This window comes from Amblyomma mixtum, chromosome 2 (assembly GCF_055824585.1).
Source record: "Amblyomma mixtum isolate Tamu chromosome 2, ASM5582458v1, whole genome shotgun sequence".
In the NCBI taxonomy this organism is placed as follows: Eukaryota; Metazoa; Arthropoda; class Arachnida; order Ixodida; family Ixodidae; genus Amblyomma; species Amblyomma mixtum.
In genome coordinates this window covers 47,362,292-47,380,750 of record NC_143013.1, presented here as the reverse complement: position 1 = coordinate 47,380,750, position 18,459 = coordinate 47,362,292, and the positions used below count along the sequence as shown (strand labels likewise).

The following is an 18,459-nucleotide window of genomic DNA, read 5'->3' as shown; positions in this document are numbered from 1 at the left end:
CATCTCACCCCGAGTGTTCTTGGGAACAACTTATATGACGCAGCTGTTGAGATCGCCCACCTCTGAACCACCGCCACTTGTAGTGTGGAAAGTGTGTGACACCTTTTCTGTTCAAAAAGCAGTTTTCACAGAAGTCAGCATATTTTTCTTTTTTGAAAAATAATCTGCTAACACAAACTTACTTTGCTATGAGCTGATAGCCCCTTTCACAAAAAATACAAAGGTCCTCATACTTTTTCCAACTCTTGTGAAGAAGAACCAGTTTATTTCGTCAAACTGTATGTACCATGATTGTTAAATAAAACACAAACATGGTAAACGAAACATCAACACAAAAACAAAACGTTGGTGTCTATACAGCTGGGCTAAATTAGCACTTGGACACAGCCATCTTCACAGCATCACTGCATAAGTCGAGTGTGCTACTGTTCAAGCCAAGACGTTTGTGCTTTTTCTTTCAAAAGCCAAGACCTTTGTGTTTTTTCTTTCATATTTCATCTGCCGCCACTTGCAAGCTTGCACAGTGAAAATGAATGCAGTCAAGATGTACCACAGGTGCAGGATGTACCCCAACCAACTCGCCCAGCAACACACCTTGCTCAAGTCCATTAGAGCACCCTGAGATAAGCATACAATTCAGCTTGCATTCTAAACATTCCCCACGTACTGACAGAAGCTTCCAGAACAGAGAAGCCACAAGAAAGCGTAATTTCTTGGCAGCCTAAGCACACAACCACAGATTGCAGAGTGGTCTACCCTTTTCCCCATGCGACTTGTACAGTGGGGCAGGCCGCAGCTCCGGGCGTCACGAATGTGCACCTTAGTCGTGGCTTCTGTGAAGTCATGCCATCTGCAGTTTGGCCGTAGGCCCTTGTTGCTCGACCATTGAGATAACAACCTTGCCCCTGGCGTGGCCTTCCTTCATCTTGCGGTAGGCTTCGGGGATCTCGGTGAAAGGATAGGGGCTGCTCACAACGGGGGTTACCTGCAATGGGGGCAGCAACAGGTGCAATTGCTTCCAGTCACCACTGCTTTGTTTGCCCACATAAATACTCTAACTGTGGCCAGGTGCAAACTGTCTGGAACATTTTGCGTCGCATGTTGGGACAAGAATTTATGGGCGACCAATTGGACGGATGTTTTCCCAGTCTATTCCAAATCTGACTCTATACTGACTCCATTCTGACTGCTTCTTTTATTTATTTTTGTTGCGTAAGTCCTAGTCACTGTCATGCGAACTCAGCCTTTCTTATTCCAGCATCTCCCTCCTATAGGTGGCGTGGCCACCTGCTAGGGTTTCGCTTCTCCTGTGCTATCGCATCAAAGATGGGACCAAGCTGCACGGTGTAAATTAACACAACAACCAGAGGAACCTTGGCCATGACTAAGACTGCCAGCAACCAGGCTTCGGCGAGGTTTGCTTTACAGCAGCAGCCCACCTTGCCAAGGTCGACAAGCTCTGCCATCTCCTTCAGCGCATCAGCATTGGTGCAGAAGAAAGCCCAGCGCGCACTGCGGCCGTCCAGCAGCTCCTGCAGGCCGCAGAGGGAAAAGCAGATTGTGTCAATAGCGCCTATGCATAGTATCTCGAAAAGCACTCCGAGACGAAGCTTTTGAATTTTGTGCTTCCTTCGTGTAATGAGCAGCTAGAGAGACAGCAGTCATATCAACACTGCTCTTCCGCTGCTGAGGCTATCGCCCTACGAGTAGTTAAAAAATGGCAGATGATCAATGCGAGAGTATGCGCTACCTTTAGTGTTCAGACCACGTGAGCGGCTAGCATGATCCAGTCTGTCAATCACTGTGTGACACGTCATACCCGCACCTCACTCTCCCAGTCCAATCCAGCAATCACAGTGTGACACAGTACCCCCTCTCCACTGCCCCACCTATCACCTGCCAAACGAAGCTACAGATTTTGCCAACATGAGGGTTCCAATGTTAAAACGCATTAAAAACTCTGCGGCGCAATGAGTACAAAGATGCCATCACTGTGACAACATAAACCTCTCAACTTTATGGCATGAATGAATGCAAGCAGCATTGCTTGGCACAAGCTCGGTGCAACACAACACAGGTCCTGAGCTTAAGCTAAGATTCTACTCTGCACGCAAAACGAAGAATACACACGCAAGCTGTATGAGGATCCTGTAAGAAGGAATGGAAATGTTAGTTGTAGACCAGTGCCTGCATGTTGTGCTTCCTCTTCTCACGTCCTGTGTGAGTGGTGCCATTTTGGTCCAGTCATGCGCCTGCCTTCGTACAGGACCAGGGTGAGGCCTATCTCTGACATGGGTGACCAGCGACAGCATATCACTTCAGCACTGTCTCTGACACAACAGCTAGTAGACTATCGGTAGACTACGAAACCGAAGTCATCTTTCGGTTTCATCCATTGCATTCCAAATTCAAATGTAACTTTCAAAGCTTTAACAACATCTGAGGACACTACACACCACAAAGTCAAAATTTATGAGCAGATTAGCTGAGCCATCCAATCGGCGTTACCTCATGGTTGCCACACACTCCACCTTATGGGTGTCCGATTACTGGCACAAGCGGTGCATACTGGAAGATAAGTGATTACATTGGCCAGCTGTCATAATCTGGCAGCTTGCTGGGGGGAGCAGTCTATATGCAAGCACAGCTCTTAGTACATTAAATGCACTGAAATGCTTCGTGGAAATGGGTGCACAACACTGAACCACACCAACACATCCAGATGAAGTGCACAGGAAAAGCCATGGCAGAACACTGTCCTCCTCTTGGCACGTCTCTCACGCAGTGCGGGGGTCATGGCACAACAGAGCTGTGGCCATACAACAAAATGTGATGCAGAGCAACAGAGAACTGTTGCTGAATGCACATCTCCAGTGCCTTTGAATGACAGACACGTTAAGTGTGCAGCCTGCCTGCTTCTGAGGCAAAACTGCTGGTATGTTATGTGTGGGGTTCAACATCCTAAAGTCGGGTCCTTTAATGCGCACTGACATTGCATAGAACATGAGCATTTTTTGCATTTCACCTGCATCAAAATGCAGCCACCATGACCAAGGTTCACTAGGGTTCAGCAGCTGAGCACCACAGCCACTAAGCCATCACAGTGGATGCAAAGTACTACCGATGCAATGATTGACAAATGCATTAACCCCGTGGGTAATAATCTTGGAATGACACTTAAGCTGTAAGTGCTGCGGACTGGATGTGCACATTTCCAGCCAAAGTGGTTTCGGTTGCTGCAGGCCGTCCTAAGCCTGCAAGCATGGATGGAAGGTGCGCCTCCCACCTTGGCAGTCAGCTGCAGGGCTTGGCAGGCAGACAGTACGGTCCCCGACACCAGCCCCATGTCGTCAGTGTTCCTCAGCACTGGCGACACGACTGTGACATAGGTGGAGAGGCGCCCCCTGTGAAGGAGCTTGGTCGGAGACAGGCCGTCCTGGTGTGCGCCAACACAGTCCAGGATGAAGTCAAACCTGCACAAGGGCAGCCGTGTGTAATCGACAGGAACCCAGAAATGGAGAAGCCTGATAGCACCTACTGCCAGTGCGATTCAACGTGGAAGCACGAAGCACACATTCTTTATCGGTTCTGCTTTAAGCTGGCAGCAGTGTGTGGGTACTAAGGATGGCCGCACCTAGCTGCAAACCCACCTTCTCAGCAGCTCCATTTGAATGGTGCAACTGAATATATATTTCCCCCTTCATTTGGCACTCACAGCTTTCCAAGAAACCTCCATCAACACATTCATCTATCACACCAAAGCAGTGGATTCCGAGTGCCATGACTGGGCTGACAGTGTGTCAAGACACCACTCTAACAGTGAAAGATGTGTGTGCCCTTCACTGTGCTCGTTCCGCTAGATGCCCATATTACGAGGACGGATAAGCAACTGCACGTGACAAATACCGTATTTGCTCGCGTAATTTGCACACTCCTGATTTATCACCCGGGTTTTTAAAAAAAGAAACTAACTCGCATATTTTACGCTCCCTGCTGTGCCAGACCACCAGCGTGCAAGGCAGGCATAGGAAGATCGGCACGGCTGTGTCGCTGCACTTGTTGTTGGGCTAGTTGGTTACGATCCGAGCTAGCAGCGCACTAAGGACGAGGCACAAGAACAAGAAGTATGTCGTACTTCTTGTTCTTGTGCCTCGTCCTTAGTGCGCTGCTAGCATGGATGTGTCGCTGTGTGGCTACAAAAGGTGCCACTGGCAAGGGAAAAAACTGCGTGCCATTTACTCAGCTCACTCGCGTTGGTGGTCACTTTCTCGGATGAACAGTTGCCAGAGCGAACTTTCTGTAACCGCCGCAGCGCACCGGAATCGAAAACTACCGAACTGTTTGGTTTGTTGTTCGGTTTACCTCAAGTCAGCCGGGCTGCCTGCGAGAGCGCTGATTTACCGCCTGTTAGATTGTATCAGTGCATGTTTATTGCTTTGAGCTGCGCACACGCTGTCATGCTATTTTGCCGGGAACTACGTAACGTGGGGCAGGGTGGGAAGGGGGCATATGTCCTATATTTGGAGTGAACTTTTTTTTTCTGGTCAACAATGGGTGCGAGTTGTGGGTCGATGTACAAGCAGCAACACACTGTATATATTGCACGTTACGACCTTATAAACTCTTTTTACGCCGTGTTCGCGAAATGTCCACATGTAAATAAGGTAACTGCACGCATGATATATGCCTATCCTGCGCCCCATGATTACTGGTTACTGCCTGCACCCAGGTACTCCTTTCAGCAAAAGGCATTCACCAGAGATTTATCCGGGGCACTATGCGATTGTAATAGCATCAACTGGCATCAGCATTTTTCATCACATCAGCTGTAGCTGAGATTTGCATTATCTCAGAAGTAAAAGCATGGGGAATTGTGTTGCTGTCTTAAGCACTTTACACGGTTATCCGTACCCATCAAAATAAAAAAAGGAAAGAAAGATCTTTGATGCACAAGGTATCTCGTTTTACGATGCCCTGGGCATTGTTTGTCGGACACCATTTACAAGCCATAGCCAATGAACTGACCTCAAAATCACCAGCACCTGTAGAAAAAAAAAGCACAAGATCAGTCACTGCGGAAACTTGACATTTACACCAGGTTTTCTTTCATGAAAAAACTGTTGAATTCTTAGGATCACCTACCAATCTAGGCTGAGTTTACACCGAGGTTTGCAGAGCTTTTAAAAGCCTCACCCACTTCGAAATCACTGTGGTAAGAAGCCATTTCATGAAACAAAGAAACTGTGAGAAAGACCACAGCTGTGCACAATTTCTAGATGACAAATGCATTTATTATGCTCCTGTGCTGATAAACTGACCCTGCATGGAAGTGCTCAAAATTTTCTTGTTGACACAGAGGCAGGATATTCACCACGTCTTGTGGTGGTAAAACACCACCCTTCTTGCGTCACATTCAGCTTCACTGGGATGGCCAGATAAACCTCCAGTGTCCTCTCGGAAAGAGAAACAGTGGTGGGAATCAGTGATAGCATATTGGAGCAGGCTTTGTAGTAGGCGAATACTCGATACGGAACACCTTTTTTGCGTATTATAGCAGAAGCCCTACAGGGAGAATGCTACGCTTTTTAAAATGACCGCATGCTACATGACAATCTGAATGCAGCAGGGTTGTAGGCAGCCATTCTTGCCACCTCTGCCTCTGCATATTTTTTTCAATGCACCCAAATTTAATTATTGTGTAACAAATTAAAATGAGCAAAATTCTGTACTGGTAACATTAATGCAGAACTCTTCTGTGCAAAACTCGCAGAAAATATTGAGCAACGCCCGTTTGAGTTGTTTTCTGTAATACCACATTAGCGTGGTTTCTTTCTTAAAACTTAAAGCAAGGAAGATTTAAAAATAGGCATGCGTCTATGCGCCTACATTGCGACGTTCACACTTCAAAATGCACTCTAATTTTTAACTCTGATAGGGAGAGCCAGAATGACTAAAGAGGCCAAACTGGATTACAACGGTTCTTCAGGGATGAGTGCAGCCACTTTGCTTTGTTGATGTTACAATGCCACAGCATGAGCGCAATTGCACCATTGTCATTTCACTGCATAGCACAGGTCAGTGCCTAGACACTGCACAGGTTCCTAGGAGGCTATGGCAGGTTTCTTGCGGTTCAGCATTTTATCACGCATGCGTAGTCCTCATCTCAAGGAGCACTGCTATCTTCCTCTGCTGATGGGTTCAGCGTTACCCAATGCTTACCACAAACTTCGCTACTTCCTCGTCAAGTGTTTGCCACAAAGAGACTTGGTCCGCGCTTCCACCCATCATAACATATAATTCAAGCCGGTGTGGTAGAAGACGTCCGCCAACGACACAAGCTCGATATTAGGAATGTGCCAACCTATCAATGGAAGAGGCTCAATTTAGTTACAGCTTGTGTTTATACGAATAAACTCTATAGGTTGCATGCAAGAACGGCAGCGACGCCATGACGCTGCACTCTAAGTAATGCGCTATTTTGAAGCAATAGCCAGCAGACAGCGTACACGAAGCAAGCTTAGAGCGAAGACTTGTAGTGTGTCATCTGCGCGCGCCACAGCATGTCAAGAACAGCATTTGCAGTGAAATGGCATATGATCAAGTGCATTATGCAGCAACGCTGTAATAAGGGAGCAAATTACTCACTGACATCTACCCAAGTGCAGCCATACGGCTACAAAGGAAAGCTATACAGCGTCCACAGAAACTTCGTAGTTAAAGAAAAATTCGTCCTGCTCTGGGGTCCACCGCTTCATCGGAGCAGTCGCTCTATCAACTGAGGTAACCGGACGGCTAGCATTTGGTAGCCCGAGAGCTAATTGATCAATAACTCGAAGGACAAATTTTTCTTTAACTAAGAAGTTTCTATGGAAGCTGTATAGCTTTCCTTTGTATGTGTACTTGGGTGGATGCCAATGAGTAATTTGCTCCTTTATTACAAATATGCCCCACCTTGGGGGTTTCTTCTAAAAATTTGACCAGCAAGGCGCGATATGATCAAAAAGTTGCCCTTTGTGGTGCGGACCTGTTTCAGCTGCGTGAAAACGATTGTGTTACAGAAGTGAACCTGTGGCTGCGAATTGACGCAGGAGACATTAACGAATTCCCTGCCTTGAGGACCAGTTTTACCACCCATCAGCAACTAAAGGCATGAAGAGCATTAGAAGACCACAATTTTATGAGCATCGGTTGGGTGTGCGAGCCATGGGTGAAGGAAGTTTCTTTCGACTCCGTGATTGTCAAGACAAGCTACCCGTTGAAGTGTGGATTCTGTGCAAGAGAGACGGCGATGTCACTGCCGGACACTCGATTCTCGATAATTCGGACTCGAACGGGGCCAAAATTTTGCTCAAATCGCCGCAGCAGTGGCTCGGCTGCTGACCCGAAAGATGCGGGTTCGATCCCGACCATGGCGGTAGAATTTCGATGGAGGCGAAATTCTAGAGGCCCGTGTACTGTGTGATGCCAGTGCACGTTACATAACCCCATGTGGCCGAAATTTCCAGAGCCCTTCACTACGGCATCCCTCAAAGCCTGAGTCGCTTTGGGATGTGACACCCCCATAAAACAAACCAAACAAAACTTTTGGGATCATGAAGGAGGCTTCTAAGAGAGTTGAAGAATTTGTTGCTAAGCTGGCATCAACCAGCTTATTGCATTAAGCCTACCTACTTGCAGCTTACCCAGAGGTCATTAAAATAACTAGCCAGAGCAGTCTACATCACCTGTGAAAAACCTCCTAAACAGTACATGGGCATTGCACACAACAGCAAGTACCAACAGACAAACTCCCACTAGTGCGCACAGCAAGTCTGACTGTGAGCACTTCTGTTCAAAAACAACAGTGCTGCCCCAAGTCGAATATTATACTTTGTGAAATTAGATGCAGCAATGTAATGTAAATGCAGTAAGGTAATGTTATTTCCAGTACGAAGCCTATTGTATGCTAACGAAACCTTTTCCAAAATATCACTAGTATTCTCTTGCCTGGCGAGCTGTTGTTACTGAGCAAGTTGTTCTGGTTTTTGCAGACAGAAAGCACGAAAGACACCAGAACACAGGTGGCGGCTCTTGACAGAAGGCTTTTACAGCAAAGCCTCTCGGATCTCACAGGACTGGTGAAAATGTCCGGATTAACCAGTAATGATCCCATGTTGCAGTAATGATTTTTTGCAGTTCTGTCAAATGGTGCAGAGCGCACACGCTATCGGATGTTGGACACATATTTTCCCCACAATACTGTGGGCATCAACAGCCACCCTACACATACAGGCACAGCACACGCACGACATCATGTAGAGTGATTACAGGCTCCGTGATAACCTGAACAAAGCTGACTGCAGCAATGGAGCAGTTCAGCATAAAGCAAACCTTCTCGACTAATGATCACAGTGGCCGCATTTGTTTTTCCAGTCCCGGACTACTTGCTGACAGGTCTCGGCTTCCGCTCTGACAGGAAACAGCGTCATGGTCACATGACCTACTTGGCATAGGCTGCTTGCGAACTCCCCGCCAGAGCCGGGCTCTCCCTTGGTTACCGTACCAGGAAGCTGTCATCTGCTAGCAGACGACGCAAGCTACGGCCACCACGACGCCGAAGCAATGCCGTGCGCTCGATCATGATACTGGGTCGATTTGAAGACCGTACTGTCAGCTTAGCGTAGGTACATTACAGAACTCAGCTTCGGGGGTATGCTCGCCGCTACTGCTTGCGGCGAAGTTCGCACAAAGTAGCCCAACTCGTTGCGGATAGGCAGATAGACGAAAGCCTTTGCAAAAATGTTGACAGCAAGCGCTATAGCTGCTCCAGTATACGAGTGGTTCACCTGCGATGCTTTCAGGTAAGAGCGCAGACAGCATGTCGCAAAACAAGTGAACAAGAACCTCTTGACGCCACGAGCAAACAATACGCCCTCGCAGCTCCGAATGCGCGTCCGTGTGCGGTGGATTTCAAGAAAATAAACAAAGGTGCAAGAACAAAAAGTCTCACGATGGCTCAGAGAGCAGCTACGGAGCTCATGTGAAGGTTTAACACACGATATCGTCCTCCAGGAACACGAAAAATACGCAAAATGCACACAGAGTCTAACACAATATGGCTGCGAGCGCGGCGCGCAGCTGTCGTCTGCTGCCTTTCTCGCAGCCCCAAGTAGCCCGCGGACTGCCATAGGCGAAAAACGAACGCGTTGCTATGGTGATGCAGGCAGGTGGGCGGAGCTTTCGGGCTGCCCGAGAAAAACAAATACCGGACTCGAGTCCGCAAATAGTCCCGGACAGTCCGGGACTGAAAAACAAATGCAGCCAGTGACGGGTATGTAACCTTTACAGTTCACCTGTGCCACTCATGCTACAGCCATCACACCTCTGGAGGCTCGTGCCAGATCTACCACCTGTCTCGATTAACAGAAGGGCAGCCAAACCTCTCCGAATTAAGGAGAGTTTCACACTATAGAACACATTGACTCTACAAGATGCGATGTCCGAACTATTCAGTGTTCCAAATTAATGGGAGCTGAATTAACTATCTTTTATGGTAATAAATGCAATACATTTTTAAAGGGAAGAGTGAAAGCACATGCATATAAGGATAGCATGCAGTGACAAGCAAAGAAAAAAACATGAAAATAAAAAGACTTAATGCAAGACTACAAAAGGTGGCATCAGGAGAGAAAATTGGCATGAAGTTTACTCAGTCATACACGTGTCCCTGCTTTCATCAACTACTTTCCACTAAAAACGTGAGCACACAGCACACTCGAGTTCAAACAGTGCAGGGGCAGTCTTCAACGCAAGGCACCTGATATGGGTGAACCATATTCCTTAAAGGGGCTCTTAAGGAGCTCTAGCAAAGTTGCGGTGTGTCTGTGATGTTAAAAGATGCTGCTTCACGAATATCATCTAGCGCAAATTTTTTTGATGTGCATTGTAGAAGCTGAGTTATCTGTAGTCAAAATTTGAATTTCTGCCTCGCATGCGGGAAGTGCGCGGTTCAATCCTTAGTGCCTTCGGGTACCCACTGGCGATACAATAGGTACAAGCTTTCCCCTGATCTCATGTTCGGCTTATTCAGGGTGAAATGCTTAGGAAATGGGTCTTTGACTCCACCTTGAGTAGAAAAAAATACCTAGTGCCATAGCGCTCTTTGGCCACAGATGCTCTTGCACCATAAAGATCTATCATCTTCATCAAAATTTCAATTTCAGTGTCTTTGTGCCTTTCCCTCTCCTCTCGTCACTTCTCCGCCAGCCCCACCGCCAGGGCTGGAGCTTCCTGATCCGCCGGAGCTACGCCATTTATTGGCCATGGCTGTGGTAGCCGCCGGAGTGGTGTGACGGAGGAAGGTGCGAACCCGAAAATGTCGCAAGAAAGGGGTTCCCAATTATTGTGCGTGATTGTGGGTTCTGTGCTGCGTGTAGGACTGGATTGTTTGGCTCAGGTGTTCATCACAACCCAATGCAGTGATTGAGCGAGTTGATGTGCTCTCCTTGGATCAGAGCCCCTTTAAGCTGGGCCATTCAAGTCATTCAGCCAAGGCAGACAGAATCACAAAAACCATGATGCGGCAATTCAGTGCCTGTGTTTGGGCTCTTCCTTGTGTGCCGTTTAATTTGTATGAGAGGGAGCAAGAGTAACCTGACGCTGCCACTCTTCCTCACCCCAAGCCGACAGTTTTACCCAGACTTTCTGGTTTCTCCACACAAAAAGGCCAACATCTCACGGTTGTTGGGCACCTTCTTGAGAGTGGGTGTACTTCAGCCACCCACATCATTGATCTGTCTACGCGTTCCAAGTGGGTGTGCAAATGCTTTCCTTGTGCCCAACTAGCACTGGCACTGGGCCCAAGTGTGTAAACCCTGCCAGCAAAGAAAGTACAGCCAGCATAGTAGAGAAATAAAATGGGGCCCTGTGTCATGCAATGCATCTGAGATGACCAATGGGACCTTGCATCTGGTCAGGTTAGCACAAGTGGCTGGAATACATACAGAGTTGACTGTACAAAGGGCAAAGTGGCAATGAAACAAGCATAATAAAGGTGGAACCGATGAGGAAGCAAGGCATTGTAAAAAAAGAAAGTTCTTCGAAAACCCTGCCACAATGCCTTCAGCCAACCATTCAGTAGCTGTACGTTTCAGCCTACAGAGCAACAACAGTTCTTTTGCACCTGTAGGAGGGGGATATCTGCTCAAATGTTTACAGCCAACTGATGGTGACCCTTATGCTCTTGAAAAGCCAGCAGTCTGGGCTGAAGAACAGAATGTGCCCCTCATGTGTAACCTTCTGGAAGGCCAGCTGCACACTGTGGCTCTTCTTGGCCCATTAGAAATCCGTCACACAGCTTTAGGGTGAGCATTGCCCCCTTTCCTGCACTCTGCATAGCAAACGAACCTGCTGAACCTGTTGCAGGGCATGCTAGCCTGTGAGTGGCACTGCTGCAATTCATGCTAACCGATCTGCACAGCAGTCTCTGTTATTTTTCTATGCAGTGTCCATGAGGGTATTCATAGCAACGCAGCCTGAGGAGTACTCCCCAAGCTACCACCACACACCTGGGGCCTTGCAGTAGCTGAGCCTCGTAGTCTGGTGCGGTGTAGTCGATGACGTTATCTGCGCCAAGCTTTGAAACCAACTCTGCTGCTCCAGTGCTACACGTGGCTGTGACAATCCCATTCCAAGCTTTGAGCAGCTGCAAAGGCAAAGCATTCACACCTGCTGATGAGTCACTTCTACTAAACTGCTGCCATCACATCGGATTGTGTGCAATGTAGTGCAAGAGTAAACAGGCACGGTTAACCATTCATGAACTTTTACACAGACGCAAGAAAGAAAGCAGCACAGCTATATGGAGGCCTCGGCACAAAAATTCTTCTAAAGGAAGGCCGTCACCGGAACTAGCGACTGACAGAACAAAGTAAAACTTAAAGGCAAGTAAAACTTACCTGCACTGCGAAGGTTCCAACACCACCGGAGGCTCCCAAGACTAAGCACCTACCATGAAAAGAATAGGTGCAATAAAGGGACAGGAGATGTACAATTCAGCGGTCTGTTGAGCCACTTGGTACATTTGACACAGCAGAATTCTTTCAAGCTAGCATACCATTTTTGAAAGAAATGGCAGAGAATGACAAATGTAAAAAGAAACACAACTGTAAAACATTCCTGGCAATCTGGTGCATGAAATGCAAGTTGAAACTCAAAGGTTTTCAGATATACTGTGTCCCCTTGCCATACTGTGTCCCACTTGCCATACTGTGTCAGATATACTGTGTCCCCTAGTTACAGGCAATGCTTTAAGATGCTTTTACTGTATCCGCCTTGCATTTGGTTGTGCTGGGAACAATAGCCAGTGCCGCCGGGTACCAACTGGTTTTTCAATGGGCCAGTTCAGCACCCCTGTTTGAAATGTGTGAGAGAAGTGCCTGTGCTGGAGCTGAATTGAAATGCTGTGAGTGGCATACATAAAATATATGTGCAGCAAGGGTGTTGGTGGAATTGCATAACCAGGGCTGGCGTTACCAGAACCGACAACGTACTCCCTCACCAGAGCAGGATTTGGTCACCCTAGTGTAGTATTTGGCCACAACCTTCTATGAACAAACAAATTAACCCTCAGCCCTCAGTCTCCAGTGGCTGCGGAGCAAGTGACCAAGTTGGCGGTGTGATCTGTGATGCAGCGGAGGGTGCTAAGAATCTCTGGCTCCTGACAGGCCACCATTGGAAACTCAACCTGGCAAGGTTTAACACTTCAACCTTATCCAGTGAGGCTAGCTTAGCAGCGCTATTTGAGGAACTAGTGGGTATTAAATGGGATGTCATAGGGCTTAGTGAGGTTAGCAGGACAGATGAGGCATATAGAGTACTAAAGGGGGGGCACTACTGTGCTATCCTGTATTAACAGACAGACGAACTACGTGTGGGATTCCTCATCAATCAGGACATAGCTAACAACAGAGAGGAGTTTTATAGCATTAACAAGAGGGTGGCAGCTGTCGTAATCAGGCTTAATTAGACTTACAAGCTGAAGGTGGTGTAGGCCTACGCGCCTACATCCAGCCATGATGACAACATTGTTGAAAGCTTCTATGAAGACGTCAAATTGGCAATGAACAAAGTAGAATTACAGTACACTGTACTGATGGACGACTTCAATGCGAAGGAAGGCAAAAAACAGGCCGGAGACCTTTTATAAAGAATACTTGACAATAGGCCACATGCACACTATCAATCAGGTGAAAAAGAAATGCACAGAATATAACCAACCTCTATATACAGCCTTCATTGATTACAAGAAAACATTTGACTCATTGGAAACATCAGAAGTCATGCAGGCATCGCCGAATGAGGGTGTAGAAGAGTGTTATGTGAAGATACTGGAAGATATCTATAACAACTGCACATCTATCATAGTCCTCCATAAGGTCAACAACAAAATTCCAATAAGGAAGGGTGTCAGGCAGAGAGGCACGATCTCACCAGCGCTATTCACCGTCTGTTTACAGGAGGTGTTCCAAGGCCTAGATTGGGAACAGTTGGGGATAGGAGTTAACAGAGAATACCTAAGTAATCAGTGATTCACTAATGACATTGCTTTGCCCAGTTACTCAGGAGATGAGCTGCAAAGCATTATCAATGAGTTACGCAGGCAGAGCAGAATGGTAGGTCTAATAATTAACATGCAGAAAACCAAACTAATCTTCAACAGTATCGCAAGGGAACAGCAGTTCACAGTTGGTAATGAGGTGCTGTAAGTAGTAAGGGAATATGTCTACTTAGGGCAGGTAGTGACCGCTGATCCAGATCAAGAGAGGGAAATAACTAGAATAAGAATGGGGTGGAACGCATAAGCAGGTTCTCTCAGATCATGAATGGCAGTTTACCAATATCCCTCAAGAGAAAGGAATAGAACAGCTGTATCTTACCGGTACTCACCTATGGGGCAGAAACATGAAGGCTAACAAAGATGATTCAGCTTAAGTTAAGGACAACGGAGCGAGCTATGGAAAGAAAAATGGTAGGTGTAACGTTATAAGTTGGAAATGTACAGAGTGGATGAGGGAACAAACGTGGGTTAATGACAGCCTAGCCGAAATCAAGAGGAGAAAATAGGCTTGGGCAGGGCATGTATGTGATGGCAAGATAACCGCTGGTCCTTAAGGTAACGGACTGGATACCAAGAGAAGGCAAGCATAGTAGAGGGCGGCAGATAGTTAGGTGGGCAGATGAAATTAAGAAATTTGCGAGGATATGGTGGCCGCAGCTGGCAAAAGATAGGGTTAATTGGAGAGACATGGGAGAGGCCTTCGCCTTGCAGTGGGCGTAGTCATGCTGCTGATGGTGATGATGACAAGATTTCCGCTGGCCTGGTGGTTGGCTTTTCTCGGGTAAAGGGTCTTGGACCAAAGAAGCGATGTTATCCCATCTCTAAACTTTGTGCGGTAACACTGTTCGGGGCTTACCGTTTACTTTGAGTGGTGTACCGGCTGAGGTTGCCCACGGTGCGGATGGCAGCCCATGCTGTTAAACCTGCATAGGGCAAGGCTGCACACTGCAGGTGGTCCTTAGTTGTTGGCTTTCTTGATATCTGCGCAGTAGGAAGCGCAGCTGAGGGCTCCTGTGAACACTTCACCACCACTGGCTGCAATATACACGCATAATTAAAGTGCAGAGGGACGTACAATGCTCGCAGGTACCGCAATGTATTCCGCGTGAGAGCCCTGCCGGCCGGCCATGGTTGCACCCCACACCTGCAAAGGAAACGCCACTTGTGCACACTGCCACAGCGTAGACCATGCAAGGCCGGTACAGTATACTCAAGTAAGATACATTGACAACAACAGTAACAGCAATGATAATATCTAATAAGTGTACTATGAAAAAAATAAAAATTTTGAGTTTCCCAGCCGTCGCGAGACCCCCACTCGTCGTGGCTGGCACAGGCCTAGTTTATATTGCACTGTATGTTTAGAGTACATTCCGAAGAAGCACAATGACTTGCATTAAAAACTCTAGTATAATCATGGTATAATCGCAGCGGGAAACAGCCAACGACATAAAGCAATAGACAATTACCACAAGGACCAGTGTCGTCCACGTTCGGCATACGCGCACGCCAACTTCTGCTCTGACCTTTTGGCAAGACGTTCAACTGGGCTAGTTGGTAAAGATTCATGGTGACAACACAGCGCAAAAAGAGGAGGAACCAGAGTTAGAAAGACACAGTACAGGCGCCGACTCGCAACTAAAGGCTTTATTTGCTAAAATCTGCTTTTATGAAGGAAACCGGCAGAAAGATATGCCACAAAACACACAAAAACCAAAACTAAAAAACTAAAAACACCCTTGAAAATGCGCACGACAGTCAAGCATTATTAAGAAAATCCATCTCCTTATGAATTAAGGAAACTGATGGTTTGCTGACGCAGTTTTGCTTGTCATTTTCAATGTGGAAAGCCTCAACCACTTCCCGTGTAGTCTGATCATAGTGCTTGTACAGCACTCGTGCGCGATGAAACAAAGCAGTGCACTTTTTCTTCTTCTTTTTCATCTGTTCACATCCTAGACAATGTTTGACCACATATGATAGGGTGTCTCGATTTCTTAACTTGTTCCTATGCTCGTGTAAGCACTTATCTAAGCACCATCCGGTCTGGCCAATGTAACGGGCCCCGCAGGAGAGAGGAATTGTATACACCACACCTGTGCTGCAGGCAACGAACTTGGCGCTGTGTACGATGCCGCGCCCATTACTATTGCCTGCCTCTTTCTTTCTTTGAATAGCTGAGCATACTTGCTTTAGCTTGATTGGGGCTGAAAGGTAAACACCAACATTATACCTGCTTGCTATATTCTTTAGACCATGTGAGAGGCGTTGTACGTATGGTAAAACGGCAACTCTTTTCTTTTCAGGCTGAACACCGAGCACGTGCTGTGTGGCCTGGCGCTTTAATGATTGCAGTAGCCGGGAGCATGCCCCCGTTATTACTTCGTCTCGATACCCGGCATTCTTCACCCAGTACAACTGGGACTGGAAGCTGTCTCCGACGGCATGATGACATGATTTGGTCAAAGCAGTTCGCAGGCACGAACTAACTATGCTGTTTTATACCAATTTTGAGTGTCATGAATGGGAACTGAGAAGGGTCTTTGTTGTACTCGTGTTATACTTCCAGCGTACATGGTTGGTTTCGAAACGCAACCGGAGGTCCAGATACTGCAATTCCCCGTCCACTGGAACCTCGGAAGTGAACTGTAAGCCTGACCCACACTCCCTGAACACATTCAGGATATCGCCCATGCGAACTGCTAGACTACCGCGTTCTACAAAAACCAGATAATCGTCAACATATCTGAAGGACTTCAGGTGTAGACCGTGCAGTTTTGTTTCCAAATCCTTGTCGACGTACATCAGAAAAATGTCACTCAACACAAGGGCGACGCTGGAGCTGATACACACACCTGCTTTCTGCGCAAACAACGCGCCTTCCCAACCAACAAAGGTGGAATTCAAATAAAACTGTAAAAGTTCAAGAAAACTTTCCACCGACAATCCGCATTGTGTGACGAACGCCAGCTCGTCATTATCTTCGGTTAAGTACTTTTTCACACGTTTTAGCAGACAGTCGTGCGGGAGGCTGTAATACAGGTCTGTGACGTCAATACTGAAGGCCAAACAATTTCCAAGGTTGCAATCCTTTAGGAAGGTCACGAGGGCATCGGAGTTGGCAATCCTTAGAGGGTCGCATGGACGCAGGGATGAAAGGTGCAATTGACCTTTTGCACTCCTCACCTGACCTTTTGCACATCCTCACCTCGTCTCCAACTTGAAAATTCTTGACACCATGTCCAACACCGACGATTTCGCCGGAAAAATCTCTCCCTAGGACCATGGGAAATCTTTCCTTGTTGTTGGGGAAGTACTGAATCGTCCTCAGGACGTCTATAACGTTTCTTCCGTATCCATCTGGAAAAGAAGTTTCCCAACAATGTTGAGAGATTGCATTTCTGCAGCGTGTCGAAAATCCCAACACGGAATTTAATATGTGAAGGCGATGCGCGGGTACCTAACATCGCTACGTCAAGTGGGTTTACACTGGCTGCATGGATTTTAACCAGGACATCGCTCGAGGACGTGAGCTGCGGCACTCGGGTCTCTTCAAGCAAGATGCTTTCGATGCCACCGAAGCTGTGGGCTTGCCATGCTCTCATTTTCCCGGGCAACCTATGGAGACTTCGCAATCCGAAAGTAAGAGCATTATGTTCAGTTCTGAGGAGTCGCCGAATAATCATTGTACTTTTATGAGGAACTGGTTAAGCTAATGGCACGACTATTCTGAAGCTTGAGATTCAAACACTAAGCATGTACTCTAGAGGACAGTATCAAGGAATAACGGGATCCCTCGATATAATGCTCAAACGATTCTGCCGCTATCTAGTCAGCCGCTTGAAGAGTTTGGAGACAACGAAAACACACATGGCAATGTTGTGACCAACGTTGCCTGCCGATATTTGATTTCCGGTTGCTTATCGACATAAGAAGTGCTATAGAAACTATATCAAAGATCTTTCGCGTGCAGTCTCAGGCAAAAATCTCAGTTTTCATTACAAGTATTTTCTTTGATCTTTTGCATCACAGTTCGTAGAAAGACTTGCCGCCGACGTCAGTTTCCGTCAACGTTCATGGAACTAAACTCCCATTAACGTTGGTTTCCGTGGCGGTCACGCGAACTTATGGCGCTGCAGTCGAGTCTTGCTTCCAGCAGAGCGCATCGTCTGCTATACGCGGAGAGGACAGGCTGTGCGCGTATGTGTTTTCTTTGTGATACCGCTGTGATACCGCTTTGAGATACCGCAGGCAAGTCAAAACTGCTTGTTTATGCTGTGTGACACGATAATAATTTACTGAGGTTAACACAAGTGCCGCGAAACTTCTACGGCGTCCTCTCTTACGTGTACACTGTCCCGCGAACAACTTGAAGGTGATCGCTTTCGTGATGGCCGACCAGACGCAATAATTTTTTTTTGTATGTGTGGTAAGGCAATCCAAATTTTCCTTCAAAAATGGAGTTGAAGGATAGAAAAATGAAAGAGCGAAATTATCTCATGCACTTCGTTTGCTCGTTTTGCAAATATAAACTGCGGCAGAACACTTTATCTGAGTAGGTTTACCCTAAGCTGATTATCTTCATTGATTTCCATTGCGCATTTCTTTCCGGCGCTTGAGAGCATTTGCATGACACATTCTCTTTCTTGCGAATCTCTGCGCGGAATGCGGAAAGTGCGCGGAGATGCGATTTAGTAGTAGGCGCTGCATCCACAGAGCTGGAGGTGTGCTGGCTCATCCTGCTGGCGTAGCGCGCGGTAACACGGCTTTCGAGAGCGGTTGAGTCCCTCCACTTTGTCCCCCAGGCACGGTCGAGGAGCGAAGAGCGAATGTTGGTGAGAAAGCAGTAGATATCCGGTCAT

General features: G+C 47.1%; 1 protein-coding gene across 1 annotated transcript; it reads right to left on the bottom strand.

Annotated features, from left to right (window-relative positions):
* Positions 1 to 245: 245 nt before the first annotated feature.
* On the bottom strand, positions 246 to 17,460 carry LOC149359232 (NAD(P)H oxidoreductase RTN4IP1, mitochondrial-like). The gene is made up of 9 exons (XM_089571501.1): positions 17,058 to 17,460; positions 16,806 to 16,957; positions 14,673 to 14,741; positions 14,454 to 14,578; positions 11,937 to 11,985; positions 11,547 to 11,683; positions 3,287 to 3,473; positions 1,440 to 1,532; positions 246 to 985 (listed from the first exon to the last, which is right to left on the bottom strand). Exons 1-9 carry the CDS (start codon positions 17,281 to 17,283, stop codon positions 842 to 844), a joined length of 1,182 nt encoding a protein of 393 aa, XP_089427627.1. The 5' UTR covers positions 17,284 to 17,460; the 3' UTR covers positions 246 to 841.
* Positions 17,461 to 18,459: the final 999 nt, after the last annotated feature.